We start from the raw sequence: 27,970 nt of genomic DNA, 5'->3' as shown, positions 1-27,970 counted from the left end.
TTTAGAAATTCAGCCATTTGCAGCAACTCATTATCATCTATATTGATTCCATTTAAGGCTGATTTTTCCCAATTCACCTTCTGTCTTGAGCACCATTCAAATAGTTCAATGGCTTCTTTCAGTTTCAATAACATACAGTTATCATGTTTGCAAAATAGAAGAGTGTCATCTGCAAATTGGAGTAGTGGAACATGAATCTTCTCCTTTCCTACTACAAAACCTTCATACAGACCATTTCCATAAAGCTTATCAAGAAGAGCACCCAACACTTCACTGACTAGGAGGAAAAGGAATGGTGACAATGGATCACCTTGCCTAATTCCCTTAGATGCAAGAATACGTCCTTGTGGCCTTCCATTAATGATTATAGAGAATTTGAGATTTTTTATGCATCCCATAGTCCAAGAGATCCAGCGTGGATCAAAATTTTTTGAAGACATTACTTTTTCTAAAAAGCCCCAATCTACATGATCAAGCTTTTTCCAGATAGAGCCCAAGAATCCGCCCTTTTTCCCTTTTGCTCGGTATTCTTCCACCATCTCATTAGCAATTAGCACTGGATCTAGTATTTTTCTACCCTCAATGAAAGCATTCTTGAAGGGGCCAGTTATGGTGTGCATAACTTTCTTCAATCTTTCTGCAAGTGGTTTCTTTCAAAGTGTCAAAACAATTGTATTGTGTTCCAGGATGGTATAGTTGCCTTCAAAGAACTCTTTTCCAAGACTTCATCACAAAATATAATTTTCCATTTATTATTGTTAGTCCAAGGGATTCCGATATTGGAATTTTCTGTTTCAAAGCAACCTCTTCAATTTAGAAACTGTGGACTGGGTGAGTCTATCCAGCATTATTCAAGTGAACTTAAACCCAACTCTTAGTTGCAAGAAAGTGACAGCTGGATGAATCAGGTAACTTACAAGCCCCCGCTTCAAGGTTCTCTTTTTGGGATTTGAGTCTATCAGTATAACTGATAAAAGTTTGACTAAAGCTATCTAGAAGACTAAAGCCTTTTGGGAGGTACAAGTTTTTCATTTGGACCGTGGCATAAGAAGACTTGGAAGCTTGTACTAGAAGCAATAAAGATTTCCTAAATGCTACCTTAGCCCCCAACTACTGTATCAATTGTGAAAACTCTTCTGAAGATCAACACCATTTTTCATCTTCCGCTGCTCTTTTACTGCAGTAGTACGGGTGTTTTTTTTTTTTTTTTTTTTTTTTTTTTTTTGGCTTATCCTCATACCTACCAAATACCAGAAAAGATACTCATTTTAAGCTTCTGTCCAGGGATAATTTTAGAGGGAACGCTAAAGTTTTGTGGAGGTATGATGTCAAAGCTTTCTTCAGAGGATATAGTTTGAGAAACCAAAGGATTTAAGAGGATAATTCAACATCATTGCACGACATTGGAACCCTTTCAAACCATTACTTTTTTTTTTTCTTTCTTTAAATTTGTAGAAAAGGATACACAACTTATCAATTGAGAAAATGAATAGAGATTAGTGCTCTGGGGATATGAGAGAATTAAAAATATCTCATTCATCCATGCTATGGGAAACACAACTTTTCAGATGTTGACTTCTAACTGGGGTTTTTTTCTTCATTCATGATGTTATTTTGTTTTTACATCAGTTTGAACAGGGATCGGTTCAGATCTCATTCCCCTCTTCTCTAGTATTCTCTCTTTTGTTAATTTATTTTATTTCTTTATTTAGAGAGAAAAAAAGAACTCCCTTTTTCGGGCCTTGTCAAGAAAGATATTGAAACCCCGAAAGGGGTGAAACAACCACTCAAAGTTTAGCACACTTCAGTTCATAAAGAATTAAGGAAATAATAGTATACAGTACAAAAATTACCAGAAAGCATCTTGCATAATTATTTACTTGCAGGGAAAAAACCGACTTTTGGTCATCTCTAAATGTTCTTTACAACTTTTTGAGGACATTTGGGAAAGGAGTTGGTTATTATAGCCCTAAGTTATTATAGTTGGGTTGTAAATTAATAGTTTGTGTTTGGGGTGTAGATTATTTTAGTTTGGGTTATAATAGTATGTATTTGAGGTGTAAATTATTTTAGCTTGAGAAGGAAATAGTAAATATTATAACAAAGAATAAAAAATGATAAATGTAAAATAGTAAAAACTTTAACAAATAGTAAATACTGTAGTAAATTAGGGTCTTGAAATAGTGTTGACTATAGCTAATTGGGGAATACAAAATAGTATTTACTGTAACAAAAGGTGGTTATTATAGTCTTAGGATAGTTCTTGCCCTAAACGCACGCTTTGAATTAAGTGGTTTAGGTTAGAATTTATAGAAACAAGTGAATAGAAGAGAGTATTTATACTCTAAGTTTCTTTTCAAAAAGCTTGTAGGAATTTGTATGTGCATACATTACATGATCCCGTATTACGCGTTAGATCTCTTAATGTTCATCATGTTCAAAGTACCGAGATGCTTGAAAGTGGAGTGTCCATCGGTAGCTCAAGAAATTTATAAGATATTTAATATTCTAAGGAGTTTGACCTGACCAATCGTTGAATCCAAGGTCCTTTACCACAATACCCAACTCTCCCGGATAGGTGGTAGAAATGTTTTTGGAATGACACAAAGAAGACAATTGAGTAAAAATCCATCCGGAATGATTTAACCTTACTGCCTGAAGAGAAACGCAACTGTAGTACCAAAATCAAATTAACTATTAGAAGCTTGAAAGCAACAGAAACATCACTCACTTCCATAGCAGTTGGATCTTTTGGGTTGCTACGAAGTGTAAGCTCGTATTCTTTGAGCATATTCTGCCACATCAGAGAGTAAAGGTGTTATAGAACTCTCATTAAATTGAGGAAAGTAAAAACAGTTCGGCATAAAGATAATTAGTAAGTCCAAAGCAAGCTATTATAAACAAATTATAAGCGAAGGAAAATCACGCAAATTGAAATCACTCAAGCTGACAGTGAGACCATCTAAATTTTAACTGTACATATGGCAGTTAAGAAATTAATCCAATGAAATATAAAAAAAATAGGGGTAAAATCAATTTATACATGATGAAAAATAGGAAAAGAAAGAGACCAACACAGTTTATGTGGAAACCCTAGAACAGGGAGAAAAACCACGATACAGACCTTTTTCTTATTATTTTTAATTGAGACACTGAATACAAGAGAACAGGATGAATAAATAGACAGTAGAGAGCCATAGGGTAAGAGACAATTACAATAATACCCCTAGGGTAAAACCCTACTTTCAACACTCCCCCTCAAGTTGGTGCATAAATATCAATAAGACCCAACTTGTTAATACAGTAGTCAAAATTTGGTCTCAGTAACCCCTTGGTGAGAACATCTGCCACTTGTTGACTTGAGGGAATATAGGGATGCAAATGCTCCCATTATCCAGTCTTTCTTTAATGAAGTGTCTGTCGATCTCTACATGTTTGGTTCTGTCATGCTGGACTGGGTTGTTTGCGATGCTTATTGTTGCTTTATTATCACAAAACAACTTCATTGGAAGCTCACTGTCTTGGTAAAGATCAGACAACACCTTATTCAACCAGATTTCTTCACATATCCCTAAGCTCATTGCCCTGTACTCAGTTTCAACGCTACTCCTAGCCACCACTCCCTGTTTTTTACTTCGCCAGGTGACAAGGTTAACCCAGACAAAGGTGCAATACCCAGAGGTTGACTTTCTATCAACGACAGAGCCTGCCCAATCAGAATTGGTATATGCTTCTATAGTCCTTTTTCCAGACTTTTTGAACATCAGACCCTTACCAGGAGTCCCCTTCAAGTACCGAAGAATACGCTCAACTGCAGTCATATGCTCCTCATAGGGAGCTTGCATAAATTGGCTCACCACGCTTACTGCATATGAAATATCTGGTCTTGTATGGGACAAGTAGATCAACTTTCCAACCAACCTCTGGTACCTTTCCTTGCTAATAGGAACTTTGTTGTTTATAACACCAAGTTTTGCATTATACTCCACGGGTGTGTCAGCAGGTTTACACCCAATCATATCTGTTTCTTTGAGCAAGTCCAGTGTATATTTCCTTTGCGATACTGAAATACCTTCTCTTGATCGAGTCACTTCCATTCCAAGGAAGTATCTCAGCTTACCAAGGTCTTTAATCTCAAATTCTCTGGCCATTCTCGTTTTAAGCCTTGTAATTTCACCCTCATCATCGCTAGACAGAACAATATCATCAACATACACTATGAAGACGGCAATCTTCTCGAAGTAGGACCGTTTTGTAAACAGTGTATGAACTGAGTGCCCTTGCTTGTATCCCTGTACTTTAACAAATGTGGTGAACCTATCAAACCAAGCCCTTGGGGACTGTTTCAGTCCATACAAAGACTTTCTCAATCTATAAACCCTGTACTTGAACTGACTCTCGAATCCAGGAGGAAGGCTCATATAGACTTCTTCTTCAAGTTCTCCATTCAGGAATGCATTTTTAACATCTAACTGGTGAAATGGCCAATCTTTGTTTACAGCAATTGACAACAAAACCCGAATAGTGTTGAGTTTGGCCACGGGAGAGAATGTTTCAGAGTAATCAACTCCATAAGTCTGGGTGAAACCTTTAACAACCAGTCGGTCAATCATCCCATCTGATTTGTATTTTACGGTGAACACCCATTTGCATCCAACTGTCTTGTGCCCTTCAGGTAAAGGTATCTGTTCCCATGTACCATTTTTCTCCAGAGCCCTCATTTCTTCCATAACAGCCGTTTTCCATTCAGAGTTCTCCATTGCTTCACGAATACGGCTTGGGACCATGATAGTGTCCAAGCTGGTAGTGAGAGCTTTAAATTCGAGAGACAGATTGCTGTATGTCATGTAGCTGTGCATAGAGTACTTTGCGCATGAACGAGTACCTTTCCTCAGTGCTATTGGAAGATCGAGAGAGGCATCATGATTTTCCAACTCTCTAGATTTCTCAGCATGATGGTCACCTGTATATCAAGGGTTTCAGTAGTATCTTCCACTTCCTTGTCACAAATTGGATCTTTCCCTTTACTGCTATCATTCTTAGTTGTTCCTCATCTGTCACATTTTCAGTATTGCCACCTCCTTCATACTTATCTTCCCTGCACTTGTAAGTCTCCATACATATATCAACATCATTAGTTTCAGGAATACACGTACCTGGACCAAATGCAGGGTCTGATTCATGGACCGGAGTCGGCTGTTCAACAGGTGGCGTGCCTTCCTTTCTAAGATTCTTCCTATAGTAGATTATCCAAGGAATCTGGTTGGTAGGGAAGACAGGACAGGCTTTTTCAGAACTAGGGGAAGGAATCGAGACAGATTCCCCTAAGGGGATATCATAGGAGGACCAGTTAGGCTCTTCACTCAAGCTCTCCCCTTGAAGATGACTAACGGGGAAGAAGGACTGATCTTCAATGAAAGTTACGTCCATGGAGACAAAATACTTACGAGAAGACAGATGATAGCATTTATACCCACGTTGGTGTAGAGGGTACCCAACAAAAACACATTTCTGAGCACGAGGGGTGAATTTTGTGCGATTTGGGCCATGGGAGTGGACAAACGCGACACAGCCGAAGACATGGAGGGGTACATCAGAAATCAGGCGAGCAGTCGGAAAGGATTCTTTGAATAAGTCCAAGGGATTATGAAAGTCAAGAACACGAGAGGGCATGCGATTGATGAGGTGAGCCGCTGTAAGAATGGCATCTCCCCACAGGTAGGACAGAAGAGTGGCAGACAACTTAAGGATCGGGCAACTTCCACCGGATGACGATTTTTACGCTCGGCTACTCCATTTTGTTGGGGAGTATAAGCACACGAGCTCTGGTGGACAATTCCCTTAGACACAAGAAAGTCATGGAAAGAGGTGTTAAAGAACTCTCGTCCATTATCACTCCTTAAAATCCCAATCTTGGCATGGAACTAGGTTTCAACCATATTATAAAATTGTTGAAAGATGGAAGAGACTTCAGACTTATCAGCAAGTAAGAACACCCAAGTGAGGCGTGCGTGGTTGTCTATGAAGGTGACGAACCAACGTTTACCAGTTGAGGTAGTAGTAGGTGAAGATCCCCAGACGTCACTATGAATGAGGGAAAAAGGACTAGACAGCTTATAAGGTTGAGAACGAAAAGTAATACGACTTTGTTTGGCACAAATACATACATCACAATTTAGAGACACTATGTTAATATTGCGGAAATAAATATTTCATATACTGAAAGTTTGGATGTCCTAAACGATAATGCCATAACATAAAAGTCATTTTCGGAAGTAGAAAACTTTAAAGACATAAAACCAGTTCTATGATCCCTCCTAGAAGAAGCATCGTAAAGAAGGAAGTAGAACCCCCTATCGTGTCGGGCAGTGTCAATCGTCATCCCCGACTTCTGATCCTGAAACACAACAGAATCTGGTGAGAAAATGGCCTTACAGTTCAGATCTCTAGTAATTTTACTGACTGATAAAAGATTATAAGAGATTTTAGGCACATGAAGCGTATCACGTAGTACTAAACCATCAAAAGGAGAGGTATTTCCTTTCCCTGCAACCGGGGCAAAAGACCCGTCTGCAATTCTAATACATTCGTGCCCCGCACTCGAACAATATGAAACAAACAATTCTGAAGAACTGGTGAGATGATCTATGACCCCTGAATCTACAATCCAGGGTTTCTTGCCATTAATGCTAATAAAACCAAAAGATGGAAATGTACCTGATTGCACAATGGCACTCACCCCAACAGCACTCAAATGGGTCTTATTATTGGTTGAGGATTGATGGTGTGTATTCTCATTAACTGAGTCACTTACGAGTGCACACCCAGAGTTTGATTTGTCATGTGATTGTCGTCTCCTACTGTTTGGGGGCCTGCCGTGCAGCTTCCAACATTGGTCCTTCGTATGTCACGGCTTCTTACAATGCGCACAAACAGGTGTGGGCTTTTTATCACTGTCGGAACTGGACGCCTTTATAACAAATGTTGATGCATCAGTGGAAACGGCCACAGGATTGTTCATAGCATGTGATCGATCCTATTCCAGTCGAACCTCTGAACAAACTTCTCTAAGAGAAAGAGTAGGTTGTTGACCCAATATGCGACTCCGAACACTGTCAAATTTTGGGTTCAATCCAGCCAAAAACACATACACCCGATCTGCCTCTTCAAGTTTCAAGTACTGGGCGCAGTTCCATACAATCTCTCGGCAAAGGTCCATCTCTTGCCAATGTACTGATAATTTATTAAAGTACGAAGTAACATCCATAGTCCCTTGTTTGCACTCATGAACCTGTTTGTGTAACGTGTATAATCGAGATGCGTTCTATCGCTTCGAGTACAGATCCCTGGCTGCCTCCCAGATATCTCTAGCAGTTGCTACATACAGTAAGGGTCGGCCAATCTGTGGCTCTATACTATTGATGAGGACAGACCGTAATAGAGAATCCTCTCCTTTCCAGATTCTTTCTTGAGGATCGCCTAGGATAGGTTTCGGAATTTCTCCTGTCAGATACCCGAATTTGTGCCTTCCTTCTAGGGCCATTCTGATCGACTGGGACCAGAAAAAATAATTCTCCCCATTCAGTTTTTCTCCTATTCTACAATATTTCCCATTGAGCCAGTTAAGTAATTTGTATTGGGCAAAATAGAGAAAGAATTTACCGGATTCTCTATGGTGACTGATTGAGGGTTTGGACCAAGGGCTGTTTCCAAATCTGAAATCTGCATTTGAAGATAGGCTAATCAGCATCGAACATCGTCCGGGTACTGAGCCGACCCACCCTGATTTGGTCCGACTGGAAAAGCGCCTTCGACTGACGGCTGGTTGGGAGCAGAACCAACTGGGTATACTGAAATCTGTTCGACCGACGGCTGGTTGGGCGCGGAACCACCTGGGTACGCTGGAATGGGGGCGTCGGCCGAAGAGAAACGGACCGGAGGCAGCGGCGTTTGGAAGGACTGCTGTGGCGTCGGGTTGGCGACTCGGATCCGTGCCTAGGAGAAACACGGCTGGATAGGGACAGACTCGATCGGCTGGGTCGGTTCTCCTCGGATCCGTGCTTGGGAGAAATGCGGCTGGACAGAGACAGAATTGTGCGGCATGGTCGGTTCTCCTCGGATCGGCTCCCAAATTGACTGCGGCTAGACACCAAAGGGAATGGCCGGCGATTCGTGCGGCATGGTCGACACGAACGAGGGTCTTTGTGGCCCGATCTCACGATTCTCTCCTTCGAAGGGACCCTCGATCGACGTCGATGGCGCTCCCTGTGGTGGCTGGACGGTGGCGATGGTGGCAGGAAGAAGTTGTGGTAGGGCAGATTGAAGATATTCTTTTACAGTCTCTTGGATAACAGTTTTCATGTCCATGATTGAAGCTTCGTCTGTAAAGGATGTCTATGGTTGGTTCTCGTCAATGACGGCTAGGGTTTCGTCGCCATTCTCTGATACCATGATGAAAAATAGGAAAAGAAAGAGACCAACACAGTTTACGTAGAAACCCTAGAACAGGGAGAAAAACCACGATACAGACCTTTTTCTTATTATAGACAGTTTTAATTGATACACTAAATACAAGAGAACAAGATGAATAAATAGACAGTAGAGAGCCCTAGGGTAAGAGACAATTACAATAATACCCCTAGGGTAAAACCCTACTTTCAACAATACACCTAAAACTTTGGGAGTTATATCAATTAAAACCTCAAACTAATAATTGTATCAATTTAAACTTGAATTTTCATGAGTAAATCAATTCAGACCCTCTGCTAGTATAGTTATGACTTAATTCAAAGGTTATTTTTCTCCCAAAAACCCTATCAAAGTCGCAAAATAAATTATCACATAATTCTTCTAAAAAAAGTAGTGAAACATAGGGGAAGATAACAAGATGAAAAATTACTCAAATTAATAAAAAACACGCTACTATTCATAAGGTTTAGAGATATAAATTGATTTTTTTTCGCCACAACAATATGCTACACTACATCTTAACCTGAATTAAAATGTAAGAATCTTGCCAGAATGAGCATAACTCAACTGGCATGTTGACCTCAAGGTCAAAGTTTTGATTCCTCACATCACACATTGTAAAAAAAAAATAGTCTTTTTTTTTCTTTTTTTTTGGGGGGGGGATAAGAAACAAATTCTAACCAGCGAAAAGTTGGGCATGAATAACATATATGCTCAAATTGAGGGGGCGTTATAATATATATACATATCTGTTATAGCAACTTCAAAGAATGTTGTTTCAGTGTCGAGGGACACAACAATTCTGAGGATGTTACCTTAAGATTACTTGCTTCTTCTCTCGATAGTTTGATATCTTCCACCACAGAATCCTTAACAGGACTGATACTGAAAATATTAAGCCAAAAAAACTCCAGACTTTTATTTAGCAATCAGTAATGTCGTGAGGAAGATTTCCAGAACAAGAAAATCTTTTGCAGCTAGCTTCTGTCATACGTAAGGCTTTGTTGAATGAAACATATACCTTCCACAAGCCAGACAATACAAAGCCTCCCATCATATTTCCAAATTCGAAAAACTCAACCATAAAATAATACAGAACCAATATTTGGTTTTGTGTGGAGACAAATCTACCCCCTGAAGGACGAGAAAATTTCTAGTACTAGGTAGAATGGAAAATTTTCCGTACTACCTCTATTCATTGCTTGCTACAAAAATAGCATTTAAGAATTGTGGAGTCCATCAAATAAATGAATAATAAATTAGTAGATCATCTAATGACATGGCAAATAATTAATGGAAGGAGTATATACTATAGTAGTACTAGATTTTGTTCCCTGAAGGACATGCATGCAATAGGTGGAAGGAAACACCAATAAAGTTTAATTTGGGATTAGGCCTATTATGGGCTTAGGTTTTTTTTTGTCTTCTCAGCCAATTTATATACACACATATATATTTGTGTAATAGCAGCCGGCACTATTACTTACACTGGAAGTTTTTTTTGTTCTGTTTCGGTTTTTTTCTCATGTTCTTGAGACAATTGACCGCTTGGAGTTTTTCTAAAAAGAAATTTCATTGTGTTATTTCTGGTGTGGCAGTGAGCATATTTGAGAAAAATTCCGCAAGTATTTTTCTGAGGTTTTGAGTGTTTCTCTTTGTGGCTAATCCCAAGTGCCGAGTTGTGGTACTGGGAATCAAACAATTTGTGTTGGGCTATTTGGTAGAGATTTGTAGTGCGAGTTTAAGAGTTCTTTGTAACCTCTATCATAGTAGAACTTGCAGAAGATTTGACGTAGTCCCGAGTTTGGGAAGAACCAATATATTTTTCAGTGTCATTCTCTTTTTCTCTTCTCTTTATTATTTGTTATTCTATGATCAATTACTTATTTGGCTCTAACCTGTCAAGGGAGACTTTGGGATACAATTTAGTTTATTTCGTGTTTATTTATCTCTCGTATAAATTTCCAACAAGTGGAATTAGAGCTATTTGGTTAAGGGGTCATAGGATCATCATAGCCAAAAGGTTTCGATAGATTCATAAAATTTGATGGAAAAAATTTTGGGTATTGGAAGATGTAGGTTTAAGAACTTCTTAACTTAACCGAAAGCAAAAGGCATTGACGGAGAGACCAAAAGAGATGTTAGATGAAGATTGAGAGAACCTAAATGAAGAAGCATTAGCAATCATTAGAACGTGTTTGTCAATCAATGTTGCCAACCTTGCAACTAGTGTGACTAGTGTAGTGAAGTTGAAGGACGCTCTTACATAAGAAATTGTCTTATAATAGTAATGCCTATCTCCTTAAAAAAATATTTCAACATGCAAATGATTAAGGATGTTTTTGTGAATTCCTATATTAATGAGGTTACCACTTTGATTAATTAGTTGAAGTCTGTTAAGATAGAAATTACTGATGAAGTGTATGTTATTCATTTGTTGATGTCTTTACTTGATAGTTGGGAAACAATGAAGGCAACAATGTCTAATTGGATGGGGATAACACTTTGAAGTTTTTAGGAGTTTATTGATCGTCCATTCATATGACTGACTACTATTCTTTGTGTAACCATCAACAAGACACAAGCATCATGAATTTCATCATCAGTTTCAACCATATTTACCTCTTGGTTTCTTTTTTGATCCTCTTCCAATTTCTTATGCTGACTTTTGAAGTAACTTTTCTTGTTACAGTCAAAACACTCTATCCTTCTATTCCTATTACTCCACTTTTTCTACTGCTTCTCAGTCTTTCATTTTCAAAATTTAACTTGTCTATTTAGTCACAGTTTAAGTTGAACCTATAGCAGCTTCTTTACTATCTTTCTAACAAATTTCCTCTGCTAGCTAAATCACAAGCTCTAGAATACTTCAAAGTTTTATCCCAGTATAATAGACATTGTTGCCTTCATTGTTTCCTAACTATTAGGTAAAGACAACAACTGAATAGTATACACTTCATCAATAAATTCTTCTTAATAGACTTCAACTGATTAATCAAAGTGGTAACTTCATTAATATTGGAATTAACATAAACATCCTCAAGTCATTTGCATGTTGAAATATTTCTTGAGATAGGCTTTACTATTACTAGACAGTTTCTCATACCTGCCTAAAAGCGCTACTTTCAACTTCACTGCACTAGTCTCGCTAACTACAAGATTGGCAACATTGATTGACAGACACATTTTGATGATTGCTAATGCTTCTTCATTCAAGTTCTTCCAATCTTCATCTAACATCTTTTCAATCTTTCCTTCAATGCCTTATACCTTTTTCTATAAGTTAAGAAATTCTTAATCTGCATCTTCCAATACCTAAAGTTTTTTCCATCAAATTTTATGATTGCCTCGAAATCTTTTGGCTTTAATGGTCCCATGACACCTAAACCAAATAGCTCTGATACCACTTGTGAATTTATACAAGATATAATTAATGCAAAATAAACTAAATAGTATCTCAAACTCCCACCTCACATATTTTCTTCTTGGGGTTGAAGGTTTTTCACTTATTGTTTGTTCAGAATTGTGGTACTAGAAATCAAATTGTTAGTGTTGGGCTATTTGAGAGAAATTTATAGTGCCAGCTTGAGGGTTCTTTGCAATCTCCATCATAGGAGAATCTGCAATTGCAAAAGACTGAACATAGTCCCAAGTTTTGGGACGAACCAGTATACTTTTCGATGTCGTTCTTTTTTTCCCTCTATTTATTATTTGTTATTTTATGATCAATAACTTATTTGACTTTAACTTGTGAAGTGGGAGTTTAAGATATCATTTGGTTTATTTCACATTTATTTATATGTCGTATAAATTCCCAACAAGTGGTATCAATTCTATTTGGTTCAGGAGTTATAGGATCATCAGAGCAAAAAAGTTTCGAGGGAATCATAAAGTTTGACGGGATAAATTTTGGATATTGGAAGATGCAGGTTAAGAATTTCTTAACTTACAAAAAATGCACAAGGCAATGAGAAGAGATCAAAAGGGATGTCAAATGAAGATTGGGAGAACCTGAATGAAGAAGCATTAGCAGTCATCGAATGTGGCTAGTCTTGTAGCTAATGAGACCAGTGTTTTCGAGGCGATCAAGGCGCACGCCTAAGGCAAGAGGCGATCAAGGCGCACGCCTAAGGCAAGAGGCGAGGCAACCTTGAGCCATTGCGCCTTGAAGACAGCTAGGGCGAGCACCTTCAACCAAGCGATCGCCTGGTTGCGCCTTTTGTCGCCTTGTTGCACCTTCATCATACATGAAGGTAGCGTCTGTCTTCCTTTCTCTTCCTTTTTTCATTCAAATTTTTTTGTAACAAGTGAGAAATGAAAAATCATGAGAAGAAGATTATTATATAAAGACCAGAAGAGTCAGAAAATTAGAAAGATAAAAAATGAAGAAGAAGAACTAGAAAGAAAATACAGAAGAGGAGAAGAAGTAGAAGTGGAAGAAAAGGTAGAAAAGTGAAAAATTACCGTACAAGAAGAAAAATAGTTGTTAGGGAAGATAAAGAAGAAACGAAGAAGAAAAGTCCTAGTTACGAAAATGAACGCCATCATTTTCCAATAAAGAGAGTTGGTTGCATGTTGCATGTAGTATCTCCCCTCCATGAATGCCAAATGGCCATTTATTTCTCTCTTCCACTCTCCATGACTGCCAGATGGCATTTATTTCTCTTTTCCAATCAGTATCTTGCTAGTATCATTTTCCATTTAAGAAGAAAAGCCAACTACTAAACAAATGACATTATAAACATATTATGTTTAATTGCATAAACTCACTCTCATTGAACTATTTGTTTTCTAAATTACATATGCTTTTTTTTTTTTTTAATTATCACGAAAGTTAATTTTTATTTAAATATTAAATAGCTTGATTGATATTTTTTGTATTTTGAAAATTAAACACTCTTATATTTTACCTATTATAGTTTTAGATAGTATTTATTTATTATTTTATTAAGGTGTGCCTTGCTTAACTCGGGCGACGCGTTTTTATTGCCTCTCGCCCAGTGTTTTAGAAAGCTCTCTCGAGCGCGCACCTAGGCCCAAGGCACAGGTCTGGCGCCTCGCCTTGGAAAAGCAAGGCTCACAAAATAAGGCACGCCTTAGGCGCGCGCCTTTTGTGAAGCCCCAAGGATCAAAGCCCTGCGCCTTGGGGCTTTTCAATTATTTTTAAAAAATAGTAATAATTAAGGGTTTTCGTTCTTTATTAACTGAAAGGATCAAGTTTACCAAACCTAAATGCAAAATTTCTTGTGTTTGGGGTCCCTTTTTTTCCATATTTCCACTTCAATTATACCTTCTCTTTTTAATGTAACATTTTTATATATAGTGTGCCTCACAAAAAAATCCCACGCTTTTTTGCGCGCCTTGCACCTAGGCTCTAGAGGGCCATTGCGTCTTAAGGCGCCTTGGGCATTTAAAAACATTACTCTCGCCTTGAGGCGATTGGGAGACTTGTCGCCTTAGGATGCGCCTTGCGCTTTGAGAACACCGAGTGTGACTAGTGCAACGAAGTTGATGGAAGTGCTTACAAACAAGTATGAGAAACCGTCTGTTAATAGTAAGGTCTACCTGCTTAAGAAGTATTTCAACATGCAAATAGATGATGATGTTTCTATTAATTTCTATATTAATGAGGTTACCACTTGAATTAATCAGTTGAAGTCTGTTAAGATAGAATTTATTGATCAAGTGTATGTTATTCAGTTGTTAAATCTTTACCTGTTACTTGGGAAACCATGAAAATAACCGTGTCTAATTCGATTGGAGATAACACTTTGAAGTTTTCAAAAGTTTGTGATTTAGCTATAGCTTAGGAAATTCGTAAGAAGGATAGTAGTAAAGAATCTACTGTAGGTTCAACTTTAGTTGTGAATAGGGGTAAAGACAAGCTTTATTCCAGCAACTTTAGCCATCAAGAACAATATTCTTGGAGAAATTTTGCTTTAAGTTTGAAGATTTTGGTTCTTTGGATCTTCAGAGTCCCCATTCTTCAAGCCCGGGTAGACTATTTGCAAAAGATTTTTCAAACTCCATTGATTTAATTCGAATTAAGGAAGTAATATCTGATGAAAGATTCTCTTTGTAAGAAAACATTTTGGCGCATGATTATTTGAATTCGGATGATAACTTATTTCACACGTTTCAAGAGGAAATTCCAAGAGTGAGTTCATTACGAGAAAGAAATTAATTTTGTTGAAAGGACAAATGGTGGGGCATTTAATTCGGATTTTAATAGGCTTGATTCTCCTTCCTCTGAGCATAATGAGCATTTAAATCATCCTATATTGGAGAAGGAAACGACAAAAAACCATTCATCTTCCACAATGCTGGCTGCCATTTTTCTGGGGTTAATTCTAGAGTCCCTTAATTGAAAATAGACAGCATTAATTTCATTGGAAAGACAGTTGAGATCATTTGATTGCGCCTGAAATGGAAAGTTCAAAAGGTTGTTTCCAGCTTTCTTTTGTTGCATGAAGAGCATATTATTTCCTTTGTTTGAGAACGAGGATTTGGTAATTAATCCGAATGATTCTCTTCTCTCCACATTTAATGTGAATTCAAATGCTGGGCATTTAATTCGGATTTAATAGGCTTGATTCTCCTTCCTCTGAGCATAAGAGCATATTAATATCTCCTATATTTGGAGAAGGAAACGACAAAAAACCATTCATCTTCCACAATGCTGGCTGCCATTTTTCTGGGTTAATTCTAGAGTCCCTTAATTGAAAATAGACAGCATTAATTTCATTGGAAAGACAGTTGGAGATCATTTGATTGCGCCTGAAATGGGAAAGTTCAAAAGGTTGTTTCCAGCTTTCTTTTGTTGCATGAAGAGCATATATTTCCTTTGTTGAGACGAGGATTTGGTAATTAATCCGAATGATTCCTCCTCTCTCCAACATTTAATGTGAATTCAAATGCGTGGCATTAATTCGGATTTTAATAGCCTTGATCTCCTTCCTCTGAGCATAATGAGCATTTAAATCACTCCTATATGGAGAAGGAAACGACAAAAAAACCATCTCTTCCACAATGCTGCTGCCATTTTTCTGGGTTAATCTAGAGTCCCTTAATTGAAAATAGACAGCATTAATCTTCATTGGAAAGACAGTTGGAGATCATTTGATGCTCCGAAAATGGAAAGTTCAAAAGGTTTTTCCAGCTTTCTTTTGTTGCATGAAGAGCATATTATTTCCTTTGTTGAGAACGAGGATTTGGTAACTAATCCGAATGATTCTCTCTCTCCAACATTTAATGTGAATTCAAATGCGGGGCATATTAATTTCGGATTTTAAATAGGCTTGATTCTCCTTCCTTCTGAGCATATGAGCATTTAAATCATTCCTATATTGGAGAAGGAAACGACAAAAACCATTCATCTTCCACAATGCTGGCTGCCATTTTTCTGGGGTTAATTCTAGAGTCCTTAATTGAAAATAGACGCAATAATTTCATTGGAAAGACAGTGGAGATCATTTGATTGCGCCTGAAATGGGAAAGTTCAAAGGTTGTTTCCAGCTTTCTTTGTTGCATGAAGAGCATATTATTTCCTTTGTTGAAACGAGGATTGTAATTAATCCGAGATGATTCTCCTCTCCAACATTTAATGTGAATTCAAATGCTGGGGCATTTTAATTCGGATTTTAATAGGCTTGATTCTCCTCCTCTGAGCATAATGAGCATTTAAATCATCCTATATTGGAGAAGGAAACGACAAAAAACCATTCATCTTCCACAATGCTGGCTGCCATTTTTCTGGGGTTAATTCTAGAGTCCCTTAATTGAAAATAGACAGCATTAATTTCATTGGAAAGACAGTTGGAGATCATTTGATTGCGCCTGAAATGGGAAAGTTCAAAAGGTTGTTTCCAGCTTTCTTTTGTTGCATGAAGAGCATATTATTTCCTTTGTTGAGAACGAGGATTTGGTAATTAATCCGAATGATTCTCTCTCTCCAACATTTAATGTGAATTCAAATGCTTCTCTCGAAAGTAATTGTAATTACAAGGAATGTTTCCCTCCGGCATTTAATGGGAGCTCAACTCCTTTTATTCCTTCTTTGAACATTAATGAGAATTTGGGCAGCCCAAACGTTACAAGTGTGCATGATAAGAGCATTAATGGTAATGGTGAAGTTTTGGCTGGCACTCATCCGTTTCTCTTTGCACTTGCTGTAATGCTTTGGTTGCCATTTGGTCTGATATTCTTTCACCTTCAAAGCCGTGTGATAGAACTACTACATTTTTTTATGGTTCTAATTCTTTGGAGAAAGAAGGGATAATTGAAATTCCACTTTCCTTGGAAGGTGAAAATGGTGTCATTAGCATCCATTCATTTTTTCAGACTAAGAATCTCATTATTACACTTTTATCACCCATTCTATCGTTGAGGCTCCATCAAATATTCTCCAACCTTTCAGTTACACTAATCTCAGAAAAAGGCTCTCTAAAAGACTTTTGATGCAGTGTTGAAGCTGGTTTTCTGAAGTTTTGGTCTTTTTTCACTACTTCGCATTGTCCTTGCTACACATGGTTGTTCTCATAGTTTCAGATTCAGTGGATTTTGTTCAAGAAACAATTTGTTCAAATATGGGATGTATTTGACTGTATTTACTTTTCTTTTTTGGCTTTGTCCGGTTAACTTGATTGTATTTTAGTTAATTTGCTTATTCTGTTTCTTTGTATATAGAGCCTTGGACTCTTTTCATTTCATCCCATGTTTCCTTTTAAAAAAACTGTAAATTAAAAGTTGGAACCACCAGAAGAATCTAAGATTTGTTCATTAGCCTCAGGAGAAAGTTCCAAAAACCATTGTGCTTCCATAGACTTGGTAACTTGTTGAGCTTCTTTATAGTCAAAATCATCATTCACTTCAATTCCAACAACTAAAAATAGTGTTATTATCAAGCAACAAAGGATTGATTGTGTTAGAATTATCATTTAAACGGAATCTAGTCAAATCTGGCGGTAATTCAACATCCAAAGTAAACTCTTCATCTTCCAAATCAATGGAGTTTGAAAAGTCTTTGGCAAATAGAACACTATGACTCAAGGACTTCAAACTTGGGGCTTCCAAAGGAACAAGGACCAATATCACCAAACCGATGAGAGAAATCTTTAAGATTTGGATCCTTAAAACCAATCTCTGGAGGAATAGAACCACAAATGTTGTTTTGTACCTCTGGAACAATTTAAACAATTAAGAGTTTGTGAAGATATGCTAACCCAGCCACCAAAATGCCTCCCAGGAGCTTCAGAGACTGGTTTTTCCCAAAAAATTAAAGGTAAATTCAGGAGGACTCTTGAAAATAATGAAAGCTGGAATTTGCTTCAACAGAACCAATAGACTACCTTGGCTTGGAAGTTTGGCAAGCCACTTCCGCAAAACTTCCCAAATTTGACTTACTAATTTTGCATTTCCTTGTGAGGCTGATCGTTTTCAAGAAAACTAACAGGTTCAAGTTCCTTTTTTAGAAAAATGACACCACAACTAACGCTCCAAAATACAAGATACATGGGAAAAAGAAACCTTAAAACCATAAAAAGTAATAGAACAGCATAAATAAGCCTAAGTAAACAAAATACATAGGACTCATTGGGATGGCAGATATTGTTTCATGGGTATGGATATCAAATGTTTGGGATTTAAAAGTATGGTTTTAAATGTCTTGGATAATTAATGTTGTGCTTGAATATGCAGGATAATTAATGTCTTAAAGTTAAATATCTGTGTTTGATTTACCAATTTTACAAATAGAAACCAAACTAAATAATTATTTAATCAATTTACGGGACAAGTAATGTAGCCATGACTCATGAATTAAATTTACCATTATTTAATATTTTGGTATACTAATTAATTTTTTAATCACTTAAAATATTAATAAATGAATTTTTTAATTAAACATTAATTTAATTATTTTATTTAATTACTAAAAATAATTAAATAAAATAAATTAAGTTGAATATTAATAATTAATAATAAAATTTTGTATTAAATAGTTAAGATAAGGGTAATTATTTTAAATGATAAAATTGTTGTTAGCAAAATGTCACCGTCTATCCGTGATAGACATCTATCACTGACACTGATAGATGTCTATCGCGGTCTATCTCTGATAGATAATAACATGTTGCTATATTTACAAATGGTTTACCCAAATTTCTAAATTTGAAAACACCTCTTAAGATAACATAAAATATGAATGTAATTGTATCAATTAAAATTTATTAAGTCTGAATAATATATTTATATTTAATTATTATTTAAACTTAATAGTAACGATTAATTGATATTAATTTATTAATTAATCAGGTTGTATTTTTACTGTTCAATATCCTAGGTATAAAAATCCTTGGTATGGAGGGTATTAGAAAACCCATGTTAGATGGGATTTAAAAAGTGAAATCATATAAAACAGACAAGGATATTAAATATCTCTCTAAAACAGTATAATTTTATGAGAATGAAATATATTAATAACAATTGCACCTCATTTCTTTTTTAGTTACTGGCAAAATAAGCACTATCCTACAGAACAAAGCATCGGTAAAAGCACGTGGAAACCCAATTTAATGGATGTTTGAAAAAGCACATGATCAATATCAATATTCATGTCATAAATCAAGAACAAAAAAATATAGGGGCAAATTGCAGTGTGTTTTTGGAAAACTAGTGCATGGTATAGTACCTACGTAATACCTTCCAGAGGGCAGAAAGTCTCCGAGCGCAAAAACCAAGCCAAAGACCAAAACAGCTACACCTATTCCAATCTACTTGCAACACAGTTGAATTAGATTTAAACGAAAAGGAAAAAATCGATCTGAAACACATATTTCTTACCTTGGTACCAAGTCCAATGGTTTTCTCTTCCGATTTCACTGGTGCATCATAGTCAATTGCTCCAAATTCTTTTTGTATGTCTGCCTTTTTCTTCTCAAGTGCTGATCTGTATAGTTTTCAGGATAAATTTTTCAGTATTCACATTAAAAGTGTCAAGGAAGTACACCTAAATGATTTAGCTACTTTGATAAATTTTACGTGCTGAAATTAAAAAATGTAACAGAACTTTAAAAAAAATGTTTTCCTCGATTATACAGATATATTTCCTTCTCGTTGAGGACTTTCTGTTCCCTCCTTTCTTGTATATCCAGTTTTGGAGTTTGTGAGGGAAAATGAACAATACAACCTTGTAATAGTATGATCCTTCACTCGATTCTATGTTTCTCTTTGGACATCAATGACAAGGTATTTCTGTAATTATTCATCATGTCAGCATTTTACTTTATTGGAGTCTCTTTCTTTAATGAGACTTCCTTTTGTGGCTTTTTTTAAGAAAAAAATCAGGTAAATACTTCACAAGAGAAGAGCATCCGTGAATGGTTTACACAATGCAAATACCCTATAGAGCAAAGAGAGTAACATAAACCATACGAAAAAAATAGCATTTGTTTTTTCCTTTTCCCCATTAGATAAGAAAAATAATATCTTGTGACCAAAAGAACTTTCTAAAACATTAAAAACAAAATGACTCCCTTCAGTAGAATGCGATCTTAAAAGACATTCATAGGACATTAATTATCATTTAAAAGCACGGACAAGCATTTTATGAATATGAAATGCCTTTTACTAACAGGCATCGCCAGAGAGAGAATGAATAAAACTGAGAGAAGAAAACTGCATACCTTTTAACTGCTTCAAGTCGTTTTTCGAATTGAAGGTCCAAAGATTTGTTATAAGAATTTCCATCATCACGGAAACTCACAGCAGGTGCCTCTACACATAATCAAACTTTAAATTAAGTGCAAAACACAGGTGAAGTGTATAAAACAATAACAAAACAGTGGGACCAAAGAAGGATTGTATAAAATTGTGGGGGGTGGTGGTTAGAGTTCAACTGAATGGATTTGTTTGAATTTTCATTATAACGTGAACTTAGACCACGTGCATCTACATCATAATCCAACTTTAGATAATGTACAAGACACTAGTACAGGAAAAGAGTAAAACCGGGAGACAGAGAGGGAGGGAGAGAGAAAGAAGAACTATCAAAAGAAGAATATTATAATAAAAATAGAAGCCCATAAAAGTAGGCCATGCAAAAGAAGCCAAATGCTAAAAAAATAAAAATAAAAACGGATCCAGAGAGAGCAAGAAAATTCCTAACATGTGCATGACATGGCCAATTGATTGAACGAGAGCTTATGAATAGGAATTCATCCTATACTCTGGTGTATGAAAAGGAGGATCTTAGAAAATATAACTTTGTGGCTACGTGAACTATGACATGCCACTGACCTGGACCAAAGAAGGTCAGTAACACGCTGTGTTCAAGTTCTTGGAGAACACAATAAGCTAGAAGTCATCCTTGCAATTGTGGCTGTCTCATGGCTCCCTCCCCAGCCCACCCAACCATGCTGGAAACCACTGAACTTAGTGTTTATTTCCTTTTTTTTTAATATTTCATTGTATTTATTGTGTTATATTTGCTTTATTTTTATTTTCCTTATTTATAGTGGGTGTTTCTTCCATTTAAAAAAACTTTCTTCCTAAGAGAAATAAGAGGAAAAAAATACTTTTTAGCATGGTATCAGAACATCAAATGTTTTGAAACCCTAAAAACCCTAGCTTCTGCTGCCACTGCTGCTGTCGGTCATCATCTCCACTCATTAGCTGCGCCGGTCACTTGGAGCTCCGATGGACGAGGACTAAAATTGTAAATAACATAAATACAAATACAAATTTGTTTCATTCTGAGTGCTGATAAAAGATTCAAGGCATTCCAACACCTCTAATCACCCTATCAAAAGTGTAGACCCCACAACCACAGACCAGCTGACCCTCAACATTACACAAAAACAATCCCACATCCTTTTTCTATTAAAGCAACCTTACATTGAGAAATAATGAAAGAATACACACGCCACCCAAAAAATCAGTCTACAAAAAAAGGAGTGCCGCTATAGAAAAGGTCTCTTATCCAGTACAATAACACCTATCAGATAATTACATAAGATCTTTGTTACTGAAGCCCAGAGAGAAACATGAAAACTAATAAGGGTGGCATCACTCAGACCCTTTTCTAAGCCTTAAAACACTCTACTATTCATCTTCCCCCAATGATCCCACAACAATGCACACATCCCAACGAGTCATAGGAAACGACCCTTCTCCTTAAAAAGTGGAGGGAGAAGAAGCTTCTTGATCATATCAACCAAGTCTTTAAGTCTCTATGACGGGCCAAGTAAAGCCAAATGCCTAAAACAACAACTCTATATAGAATGCGGGAAGTTGCAACTCCAAATGAGGTAATGTTAAGGATATGGATGGTTTAAAAAAACAAAGGAACAAAGAAACAATCCATGTCCTTAACATTACCTCTCTCCAAGCTCAACCTCCTCTATCCCTCCTTCCAAACCCTCACTATTCTTCAAGTGTCACAACAACCAATTTCAATTGATCAACAACCCACTTTTTTCGTACCCAAAACCAAGCATCGTCTCCATTGTCTCTTTGTCGTTAGAACCAACATCAAGCTCTACCTATCCAACCCTTTACCAACCCCCTGACTCTCCCTCTCTCTCCGTGATGTCAGCAGCTAGTGGTTTTACAACTATACCCGGGATGCACCTTGTTGTGACCCATCCATCCACCTATCCCTGACCATTCTTCTTTCCTTCTCGTAGACCACACTTGAAGCTATTGCTCCATGGTTTGAAAATTTTGATCTCTATATTATGGCGGCTATTCTGGCTTAGAAAGAACAAGAATAAACTCTTGGTGAAGCAGTCTCGAGTTATTTGTGAAGCTAAGCCCCTCCGTTGTACCATTTTCTATGGAGAAAAGGTCAAGACTACTCTTGGAGGGCTCGTAATCTTCTTAATAGTTATTCTAACTTGGAATATCAAGGGTCTTGGATCTTGGAAGAAGAGTTCCCTCATTAAAAGCACCATCTCCAAGATCAATCCTTCGATTGTTATTTTGCAAAAGACGAAATGTAGTCTTTGTTAAATCACCAATCAACCCAAAAGCTTAAACTTATGGGCTATAGTTGTTTAAGTATTAATAAATTTATCTTCACCAATAAGTTTAAGCTTTTGGGTCAATCGGTGATTTAACATGGTGTCAGAGCAAAGGTCTTGTGTTCAAACACTTGCAATGTTATTTCCTCCCTAATTAATATTGATTTTCACTTGTTGGGTCTTCTACAAATTTCCAAGCCCATAAGAAAGGGGTGTTAAATTGTTCATATAATATTAGATTTACCTTTACCCAAAAGCTTAAAGATTTCACCGTATAGAAATTAATTTGGAGCCATTAGGATATAGATTTCCATACGGTGAAATCTTTACCGAAGAGAGAAAGGCCCATGGATAAAGTCCTCTTTCCAGTAAGTCTACATCCCTCTCACAGATAAAAGACTTCAATAATGGCAGCATAATCTATTATCCAAAGGAGCAAGACTCTCTTTACTTAATGCAGCATAAGCCAATTTGCCTATCTATTATTTGTTCGCTTCTGTCTGCCTTCTAAAAAAGTAGCAGCCAATGTTGAACAAATCTTCAAGAATTTTTCATGGTCAGGAAACAGGAAATAGGGGAAGTGAGCTTTCACACCTTCTTAGAGGGTGGGCTTGGTGTAACTGACTTAAAACAGAGAAATAAAACCGCTCCTTTCAAAATGGAAATGGAGATTCCAGAATGAAAAAAAATGCTTTATGGAGAGATGTGATAAAAGCAAAATTTGCCTCCCATAACTGTGATTAAAAAGTGGCATGCATTACAAAGCTTCTTCCCAATATCCTTGTCATTACATCCTTTCACATTAAGACAATACAACATCATACACACATGCCCTTTTCTAGTTATATATAAATCGGGGCTATTTCGGGTCCCCTCGAGCTTTCTGTATATTACTAATGAGCCTCGTAAAATGGCACCATCTGCTTCATTAAAGATCCTATCCCACTCCAATCTACATAGACTCTGGATCGACAAAGACTGCTACTTTCAGGGGAAACAATGAATTCATGACATGAAGCCTTTCAGGGAGAAGGGAGAAGTAACTTTTATCAACGTCCAACCAGATTCGGTTCCCATCGTTGATACATCTCCTGGTGGCATGCATTACAAAGCTTCTTCCTAATATCCTTGTCATTACATCCTTTCACATAGTGATCATACTTACAGAAACATTAGCAGCAAACTGGGGGATGGCATGGCAACTCTCTTTGGAATGATATCTGGACCAGTGATACGCCACTTAATTTGGTTTTCCCTAAATTATTTTCCATTACCGACTCTAAGAAGGCTGCCCTTGATGAAGTTCGGGATTCTGTTATTAGTTGGATTTTGAATCTATATCATAAAGAATAACGAAATTACCGAATGGGCCTCAATGTCACAGCTTCTTCCTTATATTCAGCTTACTGACAGCCATGACAAATGGATTTGGAAGCTTGATGGTGGTGGATCCTTTACAACAAATTCCTTGATCGCGAACCTTACTTCAAATAACAATAAACACTCCAAGGATCTATATTTGATAGGCTGCAACAAAGTTGTTCATGGGCTGATCTCTCACCAAACTGGTGCTGCCTTTGCAAAGAGTCGGGAGTTCTTAAGTCACATCCTTATTCATTGTTTGAACATTAGGAATATGTAAGGCCCGCTTCCTATAGAAATAATGGGAGTATTATTAGAATATTAGTATGGTTACTAGAAGGGGCAAATTAGTAAATAGTTAGTAAGTTGGTTAGGTCTTTTAGTTATAACTAGAGGGAGTGAGGTGGGAGTAAGAGGGTGAAGAATTCTATATGGGACTTCCTAATTGGGAATTTGGAAATGATTCTCAGCCCTCTAAAATGTGTTGAGGTATATTGTAATTTCTTTATGATATTGTAATATAATTCTATCTTTTAATTTTCTTGTTTGTTCTTTGTGTTCTTGGTTCTCTCGTTAGGAGGTATCCTAACAAATGGATATCAGAGCCGTCAATCCTGGATAGTTATTTTTCTTTGTTATGGATTTTGATCGTAAGATGGAAACATGGGTGGAAATCCAGAGGGAAACGAAAGCAATGCAACAAAGGATCAGAAAAACAGGGAATGTTCATGGTGGGTGTAGAATCTGAAACTGATTACAATTGAAAACTCATCTATGGAAGGACTTTCACAACCATCGCAAGGCATCAAGGAAGAAGGAAAGGTGTCAAGCTCTCTTGGGGAGAAATCACCACTAAAGATAGTAGGGAGGGAAGGTGATTTCAATGAAAATCGTGAGAACGACGAGGAGATAAAATTGATAGAAACAAAAGGAAAAAAGGGAGTTGATGGGGGACTTCACAGCAGAGGAAAAAAAGAGAAAATGAATGTTGAATCAAAGATGGAGAAATCAAAGAACAAGAGAAACCTGATTGTCCATGCCCATCATTGATAGCAAAGGGTGAGATGATTAGAGACAAGGCCTTGATGGAAGTGGAAACGCTGATCAAAAGAGGCAGAAGCATCAGAGAGAAGGAGACAAACATTACTGACAAGAAGGCAAAGTGGGAGGAAAATGGAAAAATGACGAAAGAACTTACCCGCAGCTATTGGTTTGAGAAAGAATCAAAATGCTCTATTCATTCACCAAAAATATGAATATATACGAGTGTACAAAGCATAAAAAAGGCAAATATCATAAAATATTTACAAGAATGAAAAATCCTAATTATAGAATTACAACACTCCCCCTCAAGTTGGAGCATATATGTTAATCATGCCCAACTTGTTACATAGATAATCTATACGTCTTCCATCCAATGCTTTCGTGAAGATATCTCCTAATTGTTCTCCAGTTTTCACATATCCTGTAGATATCAACCCTTGTTGAATTTTCTCACGTACAAAATGGCAATCAACTTCAATATGTTTAGTTCTTTCATGAAATACTGGATTAGACGCAATATGAAGTGCTGCTTGATTATCACATCACAACTTTGTCGGTGTGGTGATTTCAAATCCCAACTCAACAAGAAGTTCATATATCCAAATCAATTCACACGCAGATTATGTCATTGCTCTATATTCTGATTCTGCACTTGAACGTGACACCACATTTTGCTTCTTACTCTTCCAAGAAATCAAATTAGCACCAACAAAAACACAATACCCTGAATTTGATCTTTGGTTATTTGGATGACCTTTGAAGCTATTTGATTCAACCCCCTTATTAACTCTGTAATCATTTGTGCGCCCAATCAAAGCACTGCTAGAATCAGATCCAATTGCTTATTTGTGCTTTGTGTTCTTGAGTTCTCTTGTTAGGAGGCATCCTAACAAAATATATGGTCCGACATTTCACTTCTTTCGGCTAGAGCATTGTAAAATTGATTGGTGATTGATTCCCTTGACGGACTTAAGTTGGTGCTGCTTGATCATCCCTTCAAGTCTACAAAAGCTACCATTTGGTCTTTTCTAGTGAAGGCTGTCATTTGGAGGATGAGGGGCGAGAGGAATTTGAGGATCTTCTAGAGCAAAGAAAGCTCTCCGAAGGAAGTTTTAGATTCATCCCTTTTCTATGCTCTTTTATTGTGTAGGAACAAGGGACCTTTCAACAAATAGCTTAAACTTTCTCTCACATATTTGGAGAATTTTTGTGTAGTCCCATTGGATGGTACTTTCATTTTATCAATTAAATTTGTTTCCTATCCAAAAAAATTGTACTCCCAAGAAGGAAGGCAAAGTATATGGCTCTATCAGAAGCGGTTAAGAAGTCCCTATGGCTAAAGGGAATTCTGGAATAGCTATATGCAATTAGATGATGGCCAGAAGGATTTGAAAACCATTATAGCACTAAGATTTCCAAAGTTTAAGCAACCCTAACCCTTGTTCAACCAATCATTCCGCCAGCATCTTGCATTCACACCTCTATTTGACTTCATTCAGAGATGCAGTGTAGTAGTCGTAGATACGTTAGTTTTAGTGGGTTGGCGTAGATACATAGTCTTGGCGGGTTGCGTAGATACATCTAGTCATAGATAAAGGGGAATTTCCCTCTCAAACTTGTCTTTCAAATCCAAGTTCCTATAACATCTAGCTTTCTGCATCCATGAGACATCACTATCAATAAAAGCTCCAATTCTCCCTCGGTCACTTCCTCACCTCACCAAGGAAAGCATAGACTTGGGGGCTCCCCTGCTATCCAAGCCCACTCATAACTATCGTATGTACAGGAAAAATGAAAAATTACATAAGTCTATCAATTAAGAGATCAAAAAATTAACAAAAGAAAATGATTGAGAAACTTACAGGAAAATTAGTTACACTTACGTGTGGGTACAGTGCTAGATTGTTTTGGAATCGGTTTCCTACATCAGCAGTGAGTCCAAAGCAAAGGAAAACACAATATTAGCAAAGTCATCAAAACGTGAAACTCATTTGAGAAGATAATTTGGAAATGTAAAAACATAAAATTTGATCAGCTCTTATCCCCAATTCATTAGATTAGAGAACATTCGTACATGACAGAGCGTAAAATAAAACACCATACAGAGACTAGAGAGCATGTCAAATAAAAGGATAATGTCCAGTCTTGTGCGGTTATTAATCCAGCAACCCCTTTCTACTAGAGTGGATTCTTTCAATCAGTCGGTTTCTTTCCATTATAAAGGTGACAATATCACTAACTATCTAAGTGGCAAGAGGTATGCAATACATTCTTTCTTCCTTTTTCTTTCCTTATTTTTGATGTATTAAAACAGCTCAATGAGGTTATCTGTTCTCCCAGATCCAATTGCTTAGACAAACAATCCCTTTCACATTTCCTTATTGATGAAATATAGAAGAGAAAAGGAGAAAAGCGAGAACAACACACAGCTTACGTGGAAATCCTAGAACAGGGAGAAAAACCACGATATAGATCTTTTTCTTATTATTGAATTGATACACTGAATACAAGGGAACAGAGCGAATAAATAGACAGTAGGGAGCCCTAGGGATGAAGACAATTACTTAAATGCCTCTAGGTTAAAAATCCTACTTTCAACACTCCCCCTCAAGTTGGGGGCATAAATATCAATAAGGCCCAACTTGCTGATACAATAATCAAAACTTGGTCTAAGTAACCCCTTGGTGAGCACATCTACCACTTGTTGATTTGAGGAATATAGGGAATGCAAATGCTTCCACTATCCTGTCTCTCTTTGATGAAGTATATGTCAATTTCTATACGTTTGGTTCTGTCATGTTGGACTGGATTGTTTGCGATACGTATTGCTGTTTTATTATCACAAAACAATTTCATTGGAACACTATCTTGGTGAAGATCAAACAACACCTTCTTCAGCCAGATTTCTTCACAAATCCCTAAGCTCATGGCCCTGTATTCAGCCTCAGCAGTACTCCTGGCAACAACCCCCTGTTTCTTATTTCGCCAGGTGACTAGATTACCCTAGAAAAAGGTGCAGTACCCAGACGTCGACTTTCTATCAACAACAAAGTCTGCCCAGTCAGAGTCGATATACG

The 27,970-nt window shown here is 37.0% G+C and overlaps 1 protein-coding gene across 2 annotated transcripts in view; it reads right to left on the bottom strand.

Moving 5' to 3' along the window:
- LOC120072738 overlaps positions 1-25,050 on the bottom strand; it is a 66,744-nt gene extending 41,694 nt beyond the window's left edge. The window contains exons 1-6 of one of the 2 annotated variants that reach the window (XR_005480593.1): positions 24,876-25,050; positions 20,151-20,241; positions 19,309-19,414; positions 19,168-19,238; positions 9,285-9,354; positions 2,732-2,794 (exon numbers count right to left, since the gene is read on the bottom strand). Coding sequence is in view for 1 of the 2 variants with exons in the window: in XM_039025214.1 (XP_038881142.1) it covers positions 2,732-2,794; positions 9,285-9,354; positions 19,168-19,238; positions 19,309-19,414; positions 20,151-20,241; positions 24,876-24,993 (519 nt within the window). In the remaining variant the exon portion in view is untranslated. The remainder of the gene's footprint in view (positions 1-2,731; positions 2,795-9,284; positions 9,355-19,167; positions 19,239-19,308; positions 19,415-20,150; positions 20,242-24,875) is intronic. The other variant, XM_039025214.1, reaches the window with a different exon arrangement.
- Between the last annotated feature and the right edge of the window lie 2,920 nt (positions 25,051-27,970).

The sequence above is a fragment of the Benincasa hispida genome, chromosome 1 (genome assembly GCF_009727055.1).
Source record: "Benincasa hispida cultivar B227 chromosome 1, ASM972705v1, whole genome shotgun sequence".
NCBI classification, from domain to species: Eukaryota; Viridiplantae; Streptophyta; class Magnoliopsida; order Cucurbitales; family Cucurbitaceae; genus Benincasa; species Benincasa hispida.
This window is presented reverse-complemented; position numbering and strand designations above follow the sequence as displayed.